This window comes from Perognathus longimembris, chromosome 12 (assembly GCF_023159225.1).
Source record: "Perognathus longimembris pacificus isolate PPM17 chromosome 12, ASM2315922v1, whole genome shotgun sequence".
Lineage (NCBI taxonomy): Eukaryota > Metazoa > Chordata > Mammalia > Rodentia > Heteromyidae > Perognathus > Perognathus longimembris.
In genome coordinates this window covers 32,494,620-32,513,987 of record NC_063172.1, presented here as the reverse complement: position 1 = coordinate 32,513,987, position 19,368 = coordinate 32,494,620, and the positions used below count along the sequence as shown (strand labels likewise).

At 42.3% G+C, this 19,368-nt stretch overlaps 3 protein-coding genes and 1 long non-coding RNA gene across 4 annotated transcripts; 3 read left to right on the top strand and 1 right to left on the bottom strand.

Moving 5' to 3' along the window:
• Positions 1 to 6,336: 6,336 nt before the first annotated feature.
• Positions 6,337 to 6,963, top strand: LOC125360740 (S-phase kinase-associated protein 1-like). The gene has a single exon (XM_048358819.1). It carries the CDS (start codon positions 6,429 to 6,431, stop codon positions 6,864 to 6,866), a length of 438 nt encoding a protein of 145 aa, XP_048214776.1. The 5' UTR covers positions 6,337 to 6,428; the 3' UTR covers positions 6,867 to 6,963.
• Positions 6,964 to 12,297: 5,334 nt separating this feature from the next.
• On the top strand, positions 12,298 to 14,052 carry LOC125360599 (sperm motility kinase 4A-like). Its single transcript, XM_048358649.1, has one exon. It carries the CDS (start codon positions 12,298 to 12,300, stop codon positions 14,050 to 14,052), a length of 1,755 nt encoding a protein of 584 aa, XP_048214606.1.
• Positions 14,053 to 14,240: 188 nt separating this feature from the next.
• LOC125360780 (E3 ubiquitin-protein ligase RING2-like) lies at positions 14,241 to 15,396 on the top strand. Its single transcript, XM_048358886.1, is given in 2 exon segments — positions 14,241 to 14,882; positions 14,884 to 15,396. Coding segments are annotated over 2 exon segments (999 nt in total). The 5' UTR covers positions 14,241 to 14,339; the 3' UTR covers positions 15,340 to 15,396.
• A 2,418-nt stretch (positions 15,397 to 17,814) lies between these two features.
• On the bottom strand, positions 17,815 to 19,310 carry LOC125360782. The gene is made up of 2 exons (XR_007212807.1): positions 18,676 to 19,310; positions 17,815 to 17,850 (listed from the first exon to the last, which is right to left on the bottom strand). It is a non-coding gene; the product is annotated as an uncharacterized LOC125360782 (long non-coding RNA).
• Between the last annotated feature and the right edge of the window lie 58 nt (positions 19,311 to 19,368).

The window sequence follows — 19,368 nt, the reverse complement described above, 5'->3', positions numbered from 1 at the left end:
CACACACACACACACACACATACACACACACACACACACACACATACACACACAACACATAGTTGTAAGAGCCACTGGATAGCTGGTTCCAGTGTGTGTGTGTGTGTGTGTGTGTGTGTGTGTGTGTGTGTGGTGGGGGAGCACACCTTCACAGACTGGCAGCAGTGGTTTGTCTCGGTTGAAGGATGCAGACTCAATGACCATCTAGAAATGTGGTCTGGTCAGACCATCACACCTGATAAGGGGAGAGGGAGAAGAATTAGGCCAGGCTTAAACACTGGAGATTTTTGGACTGAAAGCCTCTCTCTGAGAGCATTTGCAGTTCCTTCTTGCTTTTCATAGCAATCTTGGCATCAACAGAAGAACAAGCGAGGGAGCCAGGCATTGGTGGCTCACACTTGTAACCCTAGCTACTCAGGAAGCTGAGAACTGAGAACTGTGGCTTGTCTGTGGGCCCGAGGTATGAGAACCCATGGCCACAGGGTCTGGCAAGGGGCCAAATAGCAGAAGGCCCAGGTAGAATATTCCCCAAAGTTTAGATTTGGGTATGATGGTTCAGGGATCCAGTGGTGGACAGAAGGGTTCATCACACCATTCACGACCATCAGCCTTGCTGGCAGGGCAAGAACAGCAGCAGTGGCTCAGAACTGGAAGGGCAGAGTGAGCCAAAAAGGCCTTGGAAGCCCTACCTCTACCATTTTATCTGCCACACCCAGAGGCACAGCCCAAGTAACCAGTGGCAGAATGAGGGCACTTTGGCTTCCTCTCCTCTCTTCTCCTTCTCTCTTTCCTCCTCCTCCTCCTCCTCCTCCTCCTCCTCCTCCTCCTCCTCCTCCTCCTCCTCCTCCTCCTCCTCCTCCTCCTCCTCCTCCTCCCTCTCTCTCTCTGTCTCTCTCCTTTTCTTTTATTTCTTTTTTGTTCAGCACTGGAGTTTGAATTCAGGGCTTGGGTGCTATCTCAGCCTTTTCTGCTCAAGGCTGGTGCTCTACCACTTGAGCCACAGCTTTACTTCCAGCTTTTGGGTGGTTAAATGGAGAAAAGATTCTCATGGACTGGCCTGGCCTGGGCTAGTTTCACACTGTGACTTTTCAGATCTCAGGATTACAAGTGTGATGACAGGTATGAGCCACAGGCATCTAGTTAGTTTTTTTATTTTTATTTTTGTTAGTCATGGTACTTGAACTCAGGGCCTAGGGCGTTGTCCCTAAGCATTCTCACTCAAGTCTAGTGCTCTGCCTCTTTGAGCCACAGCACCACTTCTGGTTTTCTGGTGGTTAGTTGGAGATAAGTGTCATAGACTTTTTCTCTCAGGCTAGCTTTGAACCATGATCCCCAGATGAGCCACTTGCACCTGTTGAGTTTTGTTTTTTTAAATATTGCATTTCTATGTAAAGAAAGGCGGTATTTTTTTCTGTATTTTTTTTCTACTCTCTTAAAAACAAACCAAATTACTGTGCTGTGAGAATATTTGTGTCGGGTCCTGAAGATAGGGTTTCCAGAACGCCTGTCAGCACAAACCTCTTCAACCTTGTCATGGCCTTCCTGCGGTCGGCTCATCACCTTGGCTTCCAATCATTTCTTGTAGGCGAGGAATGTTTTTACTGTTTCCTTGAGACTTTAGATCCAGTTAGATTCCTTAAAGTGCTTAAGGAACCAGTTTGCCAAATGAAGCACTTAACATGCCCCATTTTTTTTTTTTCTCAAGGTATGTTTCTGTGAAGAAAGGGTTGCTAAGCTTCCTTGGCAAGATTTAGTTATTGGCTATTTTTTTCCTCTTCTCCTAAAAACATGACAGGTGGATTTGACTGGGGAGAATTTTTATTTTCAGCTACAGATAAACATAACTCAAGCTCGACAGTCTCTTGTTAACAATAGCAGATTCTGATAAAAAAAAAAAAAAAGAAAAGAAACTGATGTTTTAGAAAATTATTCTGGGTGCTTTTCTCCAAAGAGACAGAGCTTGAGCTGAGAGGTCCCCGGTGCAAGCCTGCCCTCTAGGGGTTGGATGCTTACTAGCTTAACTAAGTCTGTAGAACTCAGAATGTAGGTCTTTTAAAACCCTAGTATCCTGGGTTCTACATAGCCCATTTCTTCTTCACTGTGACTGGCTCTCCCTGGACAGGGCTGCTTCAAGCCCTCCCTCCTTTGCTGGGGAAAGGCCTGCGATATGACCTTAGTAACTTGACAACTAACCCAAAGTTGCAGTAAGAATTTCAGACTGTGAAAGGGGAAGTTTAAGTGATGTGCCTTCCTTTTTTCTGTCAGGGAGCAGTGTGCATTTCTGGCACAAGTACTGACCATACAACTTAGCAGTTTCCATTCTGGTCACACTCTGATTGATGAGAAACACAGAACTGTCCAATCTTGGGTTTTAGTAGGTTGTGAAATAATGTAACATACCAAGTCTGTCAGTAACTTTTGATGTCTGGTATTGACTGGAGTCGGACACTGACATAAAAGACCAGTTTTTATAATTCCCTACTTTGTTCCTCATTCTTTTGTCCACTCATTTCCTCCAAGATCTCCCACTGCTGCCATTCATCATGGTTTCTGGTTCATGGTAAATGAACTCTTCATGCCCTAATTCTGCCTTAACTAAACACACTTTTCTTAGGACTGTCTGAGTGTTTTATTCTCAGCATGGCATGCCGTTCTTCTCTGGCATCCAAAAGTTGAGGATAAGCAATCCTTAGGATCACACACAGTGTATGTAGCACTTCATAAAAGTGCTTATTGTTTTTTTTTTTCTCTGTTTCTTTGAATTAGTTAAATTTGTATTCCTAAGTTTGACTCTATGGGACAGGTTTAATTCTTTCTTTTTTTTTTTTTTTTGTTGGTTGTGGGGCTTGAGCTCAAGGTTTGGGTGCTGTCCCTGAACTTTTTTTCCATTCAAGATTAGCTCTCTGTCTGGGGCTGGGAATATGGCCTAGTGGCAAGAGTGCTTGCCTTGTATACATGAGCCCTGGGTTTGATTCCTCAGCACCACATATATAGAAAACGGCCAGAAGTGGCGCTGTGGCTCAAGTGGCAGAGTGCTAGCCTTGAGCAAAAAGAAGCCAGGGACAGTGCTCAGGCCCAGAACTGGCAAAACAAACAAACAAACAAACATAGATTAACTCTCTACCACTTTGAGCCACAGTACCACTTCTGGTTTTCTGGTGGTTAATTGGCTTCTCATGAACTTCCCTGCCGGGGCTGGCTTTGAACAGCAGTCCTCAGATCTCAGCCTCCTGAGTAGGTAGGATGAGCTACCAGTGTCCAGCCAGGTTTAATTCTTTTTTTTTTTTTTTTTTGGCCAGTCCTGGGCCTTGGACTCAGGGCCTGAGCACTGTCCCTAGCTTCTTCCTGCTCAAGGCTAGCACTCTGCCACTTGAGCCACAGCGCCACTTCTGGCCGTTTTCTGTATATGTGGTGCTGGGGAATCGAACCTAGGGCCTCGTGTATCCGAGGCAGGCACTCTTGCCACTAGGCTATATCCCCAGCCCCAGGTTTAATTCTTAATTCTGTTCTAGGTCTCACTCTTTCAGCTTCCACTCTTACAATTCCATTTGCCTACAATCACTGGAGGCAAAGTCAAGACAGTTTATTTTTTAAATTTCCTTTTAGTTCTTCAAACACATTATGCCATCTGCAGCCTCCAAGTATGCTTTTTGTTCTAAGTCCCTCTTCAGAATCATCTCCAACCAGAAGGAAGAGCCTTCTTTCCTGCCACCCAAATGGCGGGCCTTTGCTACGCCTCTCCACGAGGATTACTGATCATCTCAGTAATAAGTGGTTCCTTTTTCCTCCACTTACCAGGCAATCTGAGAGGACACAGATGATGCCATTTCGAAACCTGCTACGTCTGTTTCTTCCTCACTACTTGTACCATAGTTTCTAATATGTGGCCTACCAAGGCATTTTTCTTTTCTTTCTTTTTTTTTAAATTAAACATTTTATTGTTATTATAAAGGTGATGTACAGAGAGGTTACAGTTACATAAATCAGGTAAAGAGTACATTTCTTTTTGGACAGTCACCCCTTCCCTCGCTCTCTCCCAGGTTTCCCCTCCCATCCCACCCACAAGTTGTATAGTTCATTTTCAATGTAGTATAGAGTGAGTACCACTGCTGCATTTGTTTACCCCCTCTTATTTTCTTTTTTAAAGGATCAGTATTCATACCATTTTTAACCTACAAGGCAACTTAAATTACTAAATCCAATTCTTATCTTATGGGTGAGCCCAAAGTAACAGTGGCTTACAGTACACATCAATTCTATATCAACATTTGACAAGTGCTAGTTCCTTAAAAGTTAGCTGTCATGCAGAATCTAAAATCCTGTCAAATGAACTTGGAGTACTGCTTTACACTAAATCTCATCAGTCTAACTTATGTAATACCATGGCACAGGTCATTTGGCAACATCAGTGCTGAACTATATAGGTTTTCCAAATATTGTTTAATTTTTATCAGAGTATCAAAAAAATCACTTGCTAAATCACAACTAGTCTTACCAGGGAAGAACTTAAGTACTAGGGATTTTGTGTTGCTTACTGTGGTAGATTACAAGCGTTCCAAAATTCTTTCATTTAAAACAATGTCCTTTATTCTCCTGTAGCTGTATCACTTATTTTGTAAATTCTAATCATTTTTCTTGAAGTTTTTTTTTCAAGCAAGACAGATCCCATAAGAAAAGCAGTTCAGCTAGCTCCATTGCACAAAGCTTTATGCATACTTCCCTCTTAGCCACCAAGAATATTAAAAATGTTTTTTATATTAATGAAGCCAATGATTTTTTTACTCCCTGTATCCAAACCACTGGTAAGTCCAACTGTCTTTTCTGGAGGAAACTGCAAGCACACAGTACCATTGTGTTAAATGGTGTAAAGGAGGGCGTCAGCAAGTTTACCTGCTATTTGTATCCCCAGTGTAAATATCCACAGAGTGAACAAGGAAAATACTTCCCAAGTGCCATGAAAATAGATTTGTTGACCTGAAACACTCTTATTCACCTGGGTGGACTTCAGTTAGAGAACAGATGGTGTATAAGAAAATGTCCAGACTGGACAGATGAGTGAGGGCAGTACAAGGGGAGGGGTCTTTCAGGATCAGTGGGCAGTAGCCTGGCTGGAGCAAGGGGAGCAGGGGCAGATGAAGCCAGAAAGATACTGGAAAGGTAAGGAATGCCTTCATGATGGTACACTGAAGTCAGCCAAAGAGAAGCAGGCCAGGGGGGAAACTGTCTTCATACATACAAGTTGTAGCCTCAACTTCTCTAAGAAGTTGTAGCCATGTTTGTAACAACAGCTAGACAGAGCAATGCTGCTTTTCTCAAAGGGAATGACTGGTCAAACATGGTCAAAGGCTCTCCTGTGGTATGCCCACTACAGGTTTACTATAATCTAGACAGTATTTACTTTAAAAGGAAGGCCAGTAAGAACCCTGCTAACACTTACTGTGAACCAAACACTGTGCTAGTTACTTTTCAAGTTATAGGAGTAGCTACTTCTGAGCATACAAAACAGGAATCACTATTCACTTAGATAAGGCAAATGAATGCCTAGGAGTCAGGGAGCTTCCTAAGGAAAATGATGTGTTCCTCTGATTCCATACACTTCATTTTTGTCATCCATGATTTCAAAGCATTTGAATAAAGACAAACATAGTTATCATCACCTATGTGTGTATTGGTACATTCTAGCATCCTATGCATTTTTTTTTTTTGCCAGTCCTGGGGCTTGAACTCAGGTCCTGAGCACTGTCCCTGGCTTCTTTTTGCTCAAGGCTAGCACTCTACCACTTGAGCCACAGCACCACTTTTGGCCTTTTCTATATATGTGGTGCTGAAGAATTGAATCTAGGGCTTCATGTATACGAGGCAAGCACTCTTGCCACTAGGCCAGATTCCCAGCCCCTCCGTGAGCTTTTTTGTTCAAAGCTAGTGCTCTACTAACTTGAGCCACAACTCCTTTTCTGGCTTTTGGTGGTGAATTTGAGATGAGTCGCATGCACCCTCCCGCCTGGGCTGGTTTCAAACTGTGATGCAGTGGCTAGGATTATGGGTGTGAGCCCCAGGGCTAGTCCCTATGCAATCTTTTGAAATGGGCACAAAATATGTCACAAACCCTAAGAAATATGATGTGGAACGTCTAAAGAGATCGGCTATTTTTTAAATCTTGTCTCTGCTTCAAGAACTGTTTGAGATAAGAGGTATAGCAGACTACTAGGAGCAGTGCAGTGTTTGATAAAGATGTTTGGTAAACTTGGACAGCTGAGAAAGCTAAGTATTTGGAACTTCCTGCTGAGCTGCACCTCACTCATTGCTGTGTGCTTTCGATTATCTATCTGTATCCTAGTGGCCTTGTCTTCGTCTTTCTCTTCTCCTTGCTCGGATGGAGCCCAGCTCCCGGCAGACTCCTGTCCGCTGTCTTTTCAAGACCAAACACCATGCCTTCAATTAAGTTACAGAGTTCTGATGGAGACATTTTTGAAGTTGATGTAGAAATTGCCAAACAATCTGTGACCATCAAGACCATGTTGGAAGAGTTGGGAATGGATGATGAAGGAGATGATGACCCAGTTCCTCTACCAAATGTTAATGCAGCAATATTCAAAGAGGTCATTCAGTGGTGCACCCACCACAAGGGCTATCCTCCTCCTCCTGAGGATGATGAGAACAAAGAAAAGCGCACAGATGATATTCCTGTGTGGGACCAAGAATTCCTGAAAGTTGATCAAGGAACACTTTTTGAACTTATTCTGGCTGCAAACTACTTAGATATCAAAGGTTTGCTTGATGTCACATGCAAGACTGTTGCCAATATGATTAAGGGGAAAACTCCCGAGGAGATTCGCAAAACTTTCAACATCAAGAACGACTACTGAAGAGGAGGAAGCCCAGGTACGCAAAGAGAACCAGTGGTGTGAAGAGAAGTGAAATGTGCCTGACACTGTAACACTATAAGAATTGTTCCAAATACTAGTTGCACTGCTCTGTTTGTAACTGTTAATAATAGACAAACAATAGACAATGTAACAGCACATCAATTGCACTAGCATATTGTCCTCATTGCACGTGTAGTTTGAATACACATCCTAAGCTTACAGCTAGGTTTCTTCTAGTCCAAGCAAAAGCTTCTCTTTTCTTTACTCCAAATAAAACAAACAACTGGGTTCTCTGTGGAAAGTGGCATTTTAGGATTTCGCTCTTTCTGTAGAGCAATTTCTGCCTAGTTTATGGATTAGTTAACTTTAGTTAAGCTTTTAGAAGTTGACACTGTAAGTTGCAACAAGGTTTCTGATAGAGTTAATAAAATATGTCTCTATTTACAAATTGGAAACTGGAAAAAGGTTACTTGAAGTTAATGTTCTTAGTGGGGTTTTTAGGTTGACTCTAGCTAGGACAACTGGTATGTAGGAAGCAGGGCTCTTAATTGGACCGGAGGACTCTCTTTCCTGTTAATTTTTAATCTTCTCAACTTTGAATATGTTGCTAGAGACTCAGTTACTACCAAGTTCATGTGGGTTTTTTTTTGGGGGGGGGAGAAATGTAACTAGACAACTGGTTGGCTTTTGATGAAAAACACTTAACTCGTGTGGCATATCCTCTTTTTATGATCCAGATTTCCTTGTGGAGAAAACAGTTCACATTAGTTGCATGTAAAACCTTTTGCCATTAAGTAGGTGACTAAATGCAAAAATCCTTCATAAGTTTAAGATTCTTTAAATAAAAAGTTGCAGAGTAAATAAAAAACAAAACAAAAACAACTCTGTATCCAAAAAGCAATTCAGATACATAGCCTCTACATGTGTACCTACAATTTGGCCCAAGAGGAGATAACAAGTTTATACTGGCACCTGGATAGGCACTGTCATATCAACAATGTTTGTGTTTCTTGGACCTAGACCTGCACCTTTGAATACCCATGTTCTTTTACATGTGTACATGTGTTCGCTCTCAAACTTGTAGTGGTGTTTCTTCTCTCCGTGTAAACTAATTCTGTTCAACTGGACACTTGTAAACTTAAAAAAAAGTCTATTAGACTCTTGTTTTGAAAATTTTTATCTTTTATTTTTTTGTTTCGGTGGTACTAAGGAATCGAACCCAGGACTTCATGCATGCTAGGCAAACACTTTACCACTAAGCCACATTCCCAGTCCACTTGGAAACTTTTTCTTTTTTATGCCAGTCCTGGGGACTGAACTCAGGACTGAACTCAGACATGTGGCCTAGTGGTAGAGTGCTTGCCTTGTATGCATGAAACCCTGGGTTTGATTCCTTAGCACCACATATATAGAAAAAGCCAGAAGTGGTGCTGTGGCTCAAGTGCTAGAGTGCTAGCCTTGAGCAAAAAAAAAGCCAGGGCCAGTCAGTGTTCAGGTCCTGAGTTCAAGCCCCAGGACTGGCAAAAAAATGATAAAAAAATAAAGTTGACTAGAAATCATAATTTTATTTTATGCCTATACTAAAATAGTTGCATTTTAAGTTAAATTACAATTTCCAGCTATATATAAATAACATTCTATCTACATTTTAGACTGAAATAGAACATGCTCATAAAACATAGCATATAAATTGCCAAGAAAAGAAACTCATATGCACATTAAAGAACAATTATTATGTTATAGAATGTCAAACATGGGTGTCCATGTTTCTGAATGAAATAAAAGAGAAAAAAATGAAACAGGGCATTTGTCCCTTTACAGGCAGAATAGGTTTAATATAAGTTAAAATATATAGGTTTAATATTCTCAAATTAATGATTTAGTACATCTGCTCACTGGAATACAAAGAAATCACCCCCATTACCTGCCAACCATGGGCTTGTGTGTGAGTCTTAGATCATGTTGCTTGTGCTTTTTTTTTTGTCTTCAACCCAAATCTTCCTGAATTTCTAACACAATTACAATGAGATATAATTTAGAGTAAAAAGTTTATTTATTTTTTATTTTTAATTAAATTTTATTGATAAGGTTATGTAAAGAGAGGGTATAGTTACATAATAAGGTAGTGAGTACATTTCTTGTCATATTTGTCACACCCTTATTTAAAGATAAGGCCTGCAAAAAGCCGGAGGAGAGATGAGGCCTACACGAAAGAAGCTTGCTTCTCTGGAGGTTTGGAGGTTTGGAGGCCGACATGGTTGGAGATTAAGGTGTGGAGGTTCAGAGTTCAGGTCAGAACAGGCCTCAGGTCTGGGTTCTGGGTAGCTAGCCCAGGACAAGGTAGTTGCAGGCTAGCATTTGGAGACGGAGGGCTGCTCTGGTTCTGGGTTTTAGGTTGTAAATAAAATTCCTTTGTAAATCAAACCCCTTCCTACCTTAAGTTGTGCCTCGATGGATTATTCTTGCTCTCAGAATACAGCAATTAGTATGATGTTTTAGGCTAAATCTCTTGAGCTACATCTTCCTAGCCTTCCTTGAGCAGGTTTTTGTTTGTTTGTTTGTTTGTTTGTTAGATCATGTCTTGACCTCAGAGCCAGGGCTCTGTCTTAGAGCAATTTTCCTCAAGGCCAGCAGTCTTCCACTCTGAGCCACTGTGACCCTTCTGGTTCTCAGATGGAAAATTGGGGATAGGATTCTGCTGGCCTTTACTACTTTGGGCTGGCTTGGAACATAAATTATCAGTCAGTCAGCCTCCTGACTATCTAGGATTACAGGTTAGAGCAATGGATGCCCAACTCCTCTCTTTTTATGAGGAAATTAATAACAAAGAATCCTGAAGGACATCTTTGGATCTAGGTAGATAAATGTTCATAATGAACCTGAGTGTATGTTCTAAATGTCATATCAAACACGTGTTTGACCTCCACCTGAACTGAATGAAAAGAGTAGTCTGTTCAGGGCAGTTCTCATGTGGTCATTCTAATAACAATGGCAATGTGAAAGCAGAAATAATATGCATATTACAGAATAGGACAGGTGTGGATTTTGGTGGTTTAACTTTAGGCTGACCTTTGAAGCTGAATCTAGCCTCCAGCCATTTATTATCTGTGTTGGTGATTTCCCCCCCCCCCCCAATTGTGGGGCTTTAATTCTGGGCCTGGGCATTATCTCAGCTCTTTAGTTCAAGGCTAGCACTCTATTACTTGAGCCACAGCGCCACTTCTAATTTTCTGGTGGTTAATTGAAGGTAAGAGTCTCATAGTGTTTCCTGCCTGGGTTGGCTTTGAATCCCAAACCTCACATTTCAGCCTCCTGAGTAGCTAGGATTATGGGCATGACCAACCAGCACCCAGCTTTTTTTTTGGTGATTTTTGAGAAAAGGACTTGCTCTTGTTGCAGACAGGAGTCTGAACCCCATCTTATTTTTCACTTGTCAGCTTAGCTGGGATGAGAAGCATGCAATGCCAGCTTCTTCTTGACATGAATTCTCATGGACGATTTTGCCCAGGCTGGCTTCAAACTGCTATCTGCCCAATTCTAACCCCCAAATCAGCTGGGATTATAGATGTCAGTATCCACATCTGACTAGATTGCAATTGATAGAAATTGAGACATCCAGATAAATTCACAGTTAGTCCTAGTTGAAGAGGCTGAGCCAACCCAAGTAAGCTGAAAGCAGGTTGAAATAGAGCTACTTGACCTTTGCAAAAGAAATGGTGACCGGGCTGGGGATATAGCCTAGTGGCAAGAGTGCCTGCCTCGGATACACGAGGCCCTAGGTTCGATTCCCCAGCACCACATATACAGAAAACGGCCAGAAGGGGCGCTGTGGCTCAAGTGGCAGAGTGCTAGCCTTGAGCGGGAAGAAGCCAGGGACAGTGCTCAGGCCCTGAGTCCAAGGCCCAGGACTGGCCAAAAAAAAAAAAAAAAAAGAAATGGTGACCAGCCTAAAATTTCAGATAGAGAAATTTAAGGTAAATTAAGAAATTAAATAGGTAAATACAAGTCACATTCAGAACCAAGAATTGAACAGAGTACTTTGCTTACCTAAATGACATTGCTTTGATTACTTCGTTTACTGGAATTGTCATTGCTATTTGTAATCACTAGCTGCCAATTCTTCTGTGTCTGTTTGTACTTAAACAGAATTTACCTGAGCACCTATGTGTGGTCATGTCATTTTTGCCTTTAAAAACCCAGCCCTACTGAAGTCCCAGGCTGTTCTTCACCATCCTGATGGTGAGGGGCAGACACTGCATGCAGCTAAATAAAGGCTCCTAGCCTGATTGTACCGGTGACTTTATTATTGTAGGTTTGAGTCCCACCTGGTTGGCCAGGTTGCTACAGAAATATCCAAGGTCAATCTACATAATCACCTAGGAAAATTGTACTCCACTCACGATAACTCAAAAGTGTCTTGCAAGCCCAAGGCTAAGGCTTGTCATCCCAGCTAAGAAGGAGGCTGACATGTGAGGATGCCCATACAAAGGCACTGGAAATCCCTGGACCTATAATTGTGCATGAATAACCAAGGAGATAGAATTTGGGCCTTAGAGCACCAGCTTTGAGTATAAAAGCTAAGGGACAGTGCTCAGGCTCTGTGTGTCAGGCTGAGTCCAACACACACATGAAAGAAGTGTCCTGAAGGCCAGGAACTAAGATGAACACGGGGGGGTGATGCCCAGATAAACTGGGCCCCTGGGTGGCCCTGACATCACAGACTCCATTGTGAGGTAACAGTAACCATGACTGTATATATACTGGGTGGTGACAGGTGGACTCTCGTAGGTAGTTAGTTGGGTGGTTGGAGTTTAGGTGGTTTGTTGGTTACGTGGCGATTTGTTGGTTTGTGGACTTGGTTTGTGGATTTGGCGTGGATTTTTGGGCTTGTGGATTTGGATTGAGATTTGGCTTTGACTTGTGGACTTTGGTTTTTTTTTTTGCCTTTTTTGTTTTACTGTTTGTTGTTTTAGCTTTATTTTCTTTATATTACATTTTCCTTTAATTTTTGCTTTATTTCACTTTTATTATTTTAGTTTTACTTTTATTATATTTTCTGACTTAATTTTTTTTTTTACTTGTTCGGAATTAGATAGCATTTAGGTCTCTTGTTCATTTTATTACTATTACTGTTCATCTATTCTACATTTATATTTTAGGTTTCGTTATCTTAGGTGTTTATTATATTAGATAGTAGTTACATTTTATTATTCATTCATTCTATACTTAGATTTTAGTGTTCATTAGAGTTATAGGCTTTGTAGAGATTTTAGTCCTTTATTACATATTATATATTTTATTTCTGTGTATTTTGTTCTATTGCACTCCCTTTCCTTGTATTTTGCTTTTTGTTATATTTGATTACCTTTGGTTTCATTTTCCTTATTCATTTATTTTCTCCCTAGACAGCATCGCTAGGGTGCTGTGTAGGATGACTAGCAAGAGTAGTGGGGCGAGGTGGTCCCTGTGGGGCTTTTGGGGCAGTACCTCAGCCAGAGAGCTACGCAGGGCTCGCTATGGGGTGCTGAGGACCATCCGTCGGGGGGGCTTTGCCCCCATCAAGTTGGCCAAGCACCTGCCCACGGACTCCCTGGTGGCTGTGAAAATCCTGGACAAGACGGACATTGACTTCTCTGCCTCAGAAGCGGACATCCTAAAGTCTGTGGAGCACCAGAACATCGTCAAGCTGTTCCAGGTGGTAGAGACACGGGAGCGATTGTACTTGGTGATGGAGTACATAGATAGAGACCTAGCGGACTATGTGCAAGAGGTGGACTGCATGGATGAAGAAGAGGCCAGGCAGATATTTTGGCAGATTTTGAGCGGCGTCAAATACTGCCATGACAATTTCATTGCTCACAGGGACCTCAAGGCAGAAAATATCCTGCTGGACAGCAGGGGCACGGCCAAGCTCTGTGACTTTGGGCTGAGCATACGGTTTCTGCCCCGGCAGCTGCTGGACATGGAGTGTGGGACAATGGCCTACTGGCCACCTGAGATGTTCAAGCAGCAGAGATACCAGGGCCCCAAGATGGATGTCTGGAGCCTGGGTGTGCTCCTTTATTACATGGTGATGGGTGAGCTGCCCTATAAAGGCGGCTCACGAGTTGTCCTGAGAGAACAGGTGCTGTCAGGAGTCTTTCTAGTCCGAAGAAGTTTCTCCCGTGAGCTTCGGGGGATTTTGGCATACATGATGAAGTCCGATCCTGAGCTGAGGCCATCTGTTTGGCAATTAATGCACCACCGCTGGTTCAGACAACATGAGGCAGCCCTAGCTTGTCCCACGCAGAAAGTTCAGGAGCAGCCAGACCCTACCATCCTGCATATTATGTCCACATACCTTGGATTTGCCCCAGAGGAGGTGCTGGAAGCCCTGTCTGGCAGGACTTTCAATGCTGCCAGGGCCACTTTCCATATTCTGCAGCAGCAGCAAGACCTGGGCCAAAATTTGGCAAATTTGGCCCGCCTGATGAGGTACCCCCTTCCTGGGCCTCCACCTTGTCCCTCGCCTGTGCAACCATTCTGTCGAAAGGTGCCCTTCAAGAGAGCCAGTGCTCCTGTGCGCCACCCTGCTACTGGCCTGCCTGCTGAGCAGCAGGAGGAGGGTAGCAGGAAGGGCACCAGGTCTGTGCACCTCCCCTCTGTCCTCTGGAGCTCCAGAACATCTGCCACAGATGGGGAGACTGAGGACAGCCAGCCTCCCCCTGCTCCAGCAGCAGCCGCAGCAATGACCCTCCCCATGGACCAACCCAGGGAACTGACCTGCCTGGGCCCTGAGCAGGAGAACCATGTGGGCAGCAGGGCCGATTCTCTCCCGGCCCCTAAGCAGGAGAAGCAAGTGGGCATCAGGTCTGATTCGCTCCCAGACATCTTATACAATACGTGGACAAGGGGCTCAGAGGGGGAGAGGGATATCAGCTCGGCTGCCCCACATCAGGAAACCTCTGCTGAGGAGTGCAAGGACCCAGGGGAGACAGAGGAGAGAAGTGAGGTGGCTTTAGAAACAAGTGAAGCAGAAACACCCACCAGGAGCACAGAGGCAGCGATGGAGGGCAGCGCCCCTCCTTCCTCGGATCCTGCAGATACAGAAACTTCCACAAATGGGAGAGGCAGGCGTTGGAAGAGGCTGAAGCAATATATTGGTAATTGCCTTAAAAAATTTTGTTGCTGCTGTCTACCTGGTTGAGAACTTTACATAAAACGTTTCATCCTGGCGGCGGGTCGGGGCGCTCCAGGCCAGCACGCAGCTCCCGCGCCCCTGCCTCCTCCCTAGCTCGTTCCTTCCCGCCCTCCCGCGAAGCTCCCTCGGTTTCCCATGAATACTGAGCGGCCCCTGTTGTATTTCCCGAGCTCCATTGCGGAAGCCCAGGCTCGCCATATTGTGCGGCGGAGCCGGCGGCGGCCGCAGCGGCTGATCTCCAAGTCTATCTCCGACCGCGGTCCGCGGAGCCCGGGGCACGGGCCGAAGCCGAAATGTCTCAGGCTGTGCAGACAAATGGAACTCAACCACTAAGCAAAACATGGGAACTCAGTTTGTATAAATTACAACGAACACCTCAGGAGGCAATAACAGATGGCTTGGAAATTGTGGTTTCACCTAGAAGTCTCCACAGTGAATTAATATGTCCAAATTGCTTGGATATGTTGAAGAGTACCGTGACTACAAAGGAGTGTTTACATCGTTTCTGTGCAGATTGCATTGTCACAGCCCTTAGAAGTGGCAACAAAGAATGCCCTACCTGTCGGAAAAAGCTAGTTTCCAAAAGATCACTAAGGCCAGACCCAAATTTTGATGCTCTCATCAGCAAAATTTATGCAAGTCGTGATGAGTATGAAGCTCATCAAGAGAGAGTATTAGCCAGGATCAACAAGCACAATAATCAGCAAGCACTCAGTCACAGCATTGAGAAAGGACTGAAGATACAGGCCATGAACAGATTGCAGCGCGGCAAGAAACAGATTGAAAATAGTAGTGGAGCAGAAGATAATGGTGACAGTTTGCATTGTACCAATGCCATCCACACACGGCAAAGGCCCTAGTAACAAATGGACCAAAACCTCTGATGATTCAGGGCTTGAGCTTGATAATAACAATACAGCAGTGGCAATTGATCCAGTAATGGATGGTGCTAGTGAGATTGAGTTAGTGTTCAGGCCTCATCCGACGCTTATGGAAAAAGATGACAGTGCACAGACAAGGTACATAAAGACTTCAGGTAATGCCACTGTCGATCATTTATCCAAGTATCTGGCTGTGAGGTTAGCTCTAGAAGAACTTCGAAGCAAGGGAGAATCAAACCAGATGAACCTTGATACAGCCAGTGAGAAGCAGTATATCATTTATATAGCAACAGCCAGTGGCCAGTTCACTGTATTAAATGGCTCTTTTACTTTGGAATTGGTCCATGAGAAATATTGGAAAGTGAACAAGCCCATGGAACTTTATTATGCACCCACCAAGGAGCACAAATAAGTTTTTAAAATAAATTCTGAGACTGAACTTTTTTATAGCCTTTTTCTTTAATATTAAAGATGTACCATCACTACTCCTATGGACAGATCTTGGATGTGCAGTTCATTTCCTTTCTGAGCCAGATTGATTTAAACTATTAGGATCATTTTCCCTTAATTTAAGATTTACTTTTTGGAAGATACTACAGCATTCAGTACTTGTTCTTTTCTTTTAATAATATGTCTTAATGTGTGCTTTCACAAAGTATGGTTCCATTTAGAGTACCCTTAGACCCAGGAGTTTTAAGTAAAGCTTCAGTTGGCCATCTTTTCCTTCTCCCCTTAGATTTCTATGGAATGTTAATGCTGTCCTGGAGTCCTGTATATTTTCTATGTAAACTGTAGTATCTTCATGAAGACCAAGGCTTAATTCTCATAGGATTATTATTTTATTATATTATTTTCATGGTATTTTCTTCCATATATCACATTTTTGAAAGAGGTTCTTTATGAATTTGGTTTCCCTTGTCATTGCAGTGGGTTTTTTTTTTTTGTTTGTTTTCTGTTCTCCTCTTCCACTCACTTGTAAGTTTAGAATTTTTGGCCATGAGGAAGAGAAGCAAAACCTTAAGTTCTGTGAGAACATAGTTCACTAACAGATTTCACTGAAGAGAAAAATTGGTGAGAATATGTAGTTCTCAATTGTATATTTAAGAGTTCTTTTGTATTAGTTTTACTTCAGTTTCTTTATTGTGTTTTTTTTTCCTGTTAAAAATATCCGATATTTTGCACTTTAGCCTTGAAGAAAAAGTACAAAATACGTTCAGCTTCCCTGGTTCTTTTCTTATTGGTAGTAATTTCAGAGTCCACAATAACATGGCACATAGAACAATGGAAAAGTCTTTGCTTGTGTTTAAAAAGTGTGCTTAGCATTTTGAGTTGCCATATCAGTTTATACTCTGCTAATTACAATATAGAAGCAGGTTAATGGAGTTTGAACCCTGCTTTAATATATATAAAAGATGATTGTTTAAAAAATTTCAGCCAGGGCTGGGAATATGGCCTAGTGGCAAGAGTGCTTGCCTCGTATACATGAGGCCTTGGGTTCAATTCCTCAGCACCACATATACAGAAAATGGCCAGAAGTGGCGCTGTGGCTCACAGCGCTAGCCTTGAGCAAAAAAGAAGCCAGGGACAGTGCTCAGGCCCTGAGTTCACGGCCTAGGACTGGCCAAAAAAAAAAATTCAGCCAGTAGTTTTATATTAGAAACAGTATTGGCTGTTTGGGAGGTAGAAGCTTTATGCCACTAGTCTGGAAGATTGGCTTGTGTCTTTTTTTTTTTTTTTCTGGCATGGGTTAGGGGTGGGTTCCTGTCCTAGGGCTTGAAATCAGGAAGCACTGTGCCTGGGCTTTCTTACTCAAGGCTAGTGCTCTACCATTTGATCTAAAGCTCTACTTTTGGCTTTTTGGTGGTTAACTGGAGATGAGTCTCACAAACTTTCTTGCCTTTGCTGGCTTTGAACCACAGTCCTCACACTTCACATCTCAGCCTCCTGAGTTGCTAGAATTACAGATGTGAACCACCAGCACCTGGCTGTGTGTTTTTTTGTTTTGTTTTGTTTTTTAATACCTGTCCTGATTCTAGATGTCTCCAAGTTTATATTATCACAGTATTTGCGAAGACTTCTATGCATTGAGAATTTTAGGAGAGAGTAGATTTCCAGTACCACTGTAACTAAAGTCTAGTCACTGTAAATATTTACCTGTCAATTTTGACAGATTGGGGCAGCTCAATGTTTTAACTCTTGAGCCAAGTGTGAAAACTTAAAGGCTTATTCAATTTTTTACCATTTTACTGAAAATATTTGAAATCTGTTTTTACAGTTTTGTTTTTGTAATCTGTGCCATGAAACTGCCAAAAATTAAGAGAACTTTTATACTAAATTCCTTTTCTGGTGTAAAGTTATATAGATTATTAATGCATGTCCACTGAATATGTATAACCCTGGTTTTGTGATAAAATTGCTTAGATTTTATTGGTGAAAGTAGTGGTTGCATTAAATAACTAAATTTCATTGTGGTTACTAATTGAAATTTTATCATTATTTGTGAATATAAGCTTTGTGCTTAGAGAATGTATGTGTTTTTATCTGTCAGTATAGGAGGGCATAAACTTTGCATCATTAAAAAAAAAGTTTCATCCTTTGGGTGGAGAACAGCAGTGACATCCTGGCTACAAGGAGCTCAAGTGGAGATGCAGGAAAACCATCACCATGATACTTGAAGACACGCTATGCACCCTGAACATGCCTGGAGACCAGTGTTCCTCTGCTCCTACCTCGAAGAACGTTCACACTTCACAGACTTCTTTTCCCTTCTTATTTTTTATTTTTTTCCACATGGTATCATTCCTATGGTTTCTCCTCAAGTTAAGAAATTGATACTCAAAAAAAAAAAAAAGAAATTGATACTCCTGGGAGATGATTACAAAAAAAAAAAGATATGGCCTGCAAATCATTTTAACATAGAAACCTGAGCAACAAGTCACTTTGACATTTATTTTGTTGCAATGCTAGACTCAGGGAAAGTTTTCTAAGTATGCTCGTGGGTCACAGTCAGGAAAAGCATTTGAAGTATCACCTGTTCTTCCCTTGGAAATATGGCTGGAATGGGGGTAAGGTTGTAACTTTGCTAAAAACTACTCCCTTGTGATGTACTCCCACCTCATGTTTGAACCCAAATGTCGATACACCAAAGAGTTTTTGGCAGGCAGGAAGCCACCGGAATCTCAATGGAGCTAAGGGGGAAATGCTGAGACAACTAACTGTTTGAACATGCCATTATTATAAAGTTCAAATCTCAGTGATGTCAAGGAGCCAGCAGGTTGTCTACTGGCTTGTTATGCTCTATTTCTCTATTTACTCATCTAATAATACATCAGTCTCTTCCCATCAGAAAAATTCATGGGCTGAAGAATTATCTTACTTGCTGTTCATTTGTTGGCCTTAACAGCAAGAGTTCTTGAAAAAACCAAACTGATTTATTGGTATTAAGAATTTCTGGGGGCTGGGGATATAGCCTAGTGGCAAGAGTGCCTGCCTCAGATACATGAGGCCCTAGGTTCGATTCCCCAGCACCACATATACAGAAAACGGCCAGAAGCGGCGCTGTGGCTCAAGTGGCAGAGTGCTAGCCTTGAGCGGGAAGAAGCCAGGGACAGTGCTCAGGCCCTGAGTCCAAGGCCCAGGACTGGCCAAAAAAAAAAAAAAAAAAAAAAAGAGAATTTCTGTCACTTTAAGTGTGTCAAGAAAATTGTTTATATATATGTATAATATATATATATATATATATGGATACTAAGAAACTTTCAGTACTATAAAGCAAAAGGAGAGGAAATAAGCTAAAACTGGTAATATAACATTATCATTATTGTACATAATACTGCCTGTCATTGGTGAGGTCCATGAGCTACAGGCAGTGTTTTTTTTTTTTTTTTTTTTTTTTTTACAAATATTTGTACTCCTGACAACCCTTCAGCTAGCCACTCATCATGTGTCTTTGCTGAGTCCAAATTCTGATCTCTGGCAGTAACTGATCAGACTGGAGGAGGTGCTGTGAACATTCCTACAATGACTGCTCTGCCCTGGCTATATTCCTTGCCTTTAATGGCTATGGGTAAAGCATGTTTATATTAAGTATTATTAGCAGACAACACTTGCAATTGTTAATTGATGGCCATATATTTCTAGGAAACTCCATAATTAAACTTTCATGGGAGATAAGTCTAGCAAAAAGGCTGGGTATTTGTTACTTGACTAAGTGAAGCACTGACATATCAAAAAGGAATAATTCTGCTTGGCATGAGCGGCTCACGCCTATAATCCTAGTAACTGAGGAGGCTGAGATCTGAGGATCACAGTTTGGAGCCTGCTCAGACAGGAAAGTCCTTGAGACTCTTTCTTCCAATTAACAGCTGAAAACCCAGAAGTGGAGCTGTGGCTCTGGAGAATGCTAGCCTTGAGCAAAAAAGCTCAGAGACAGTACCCAGGC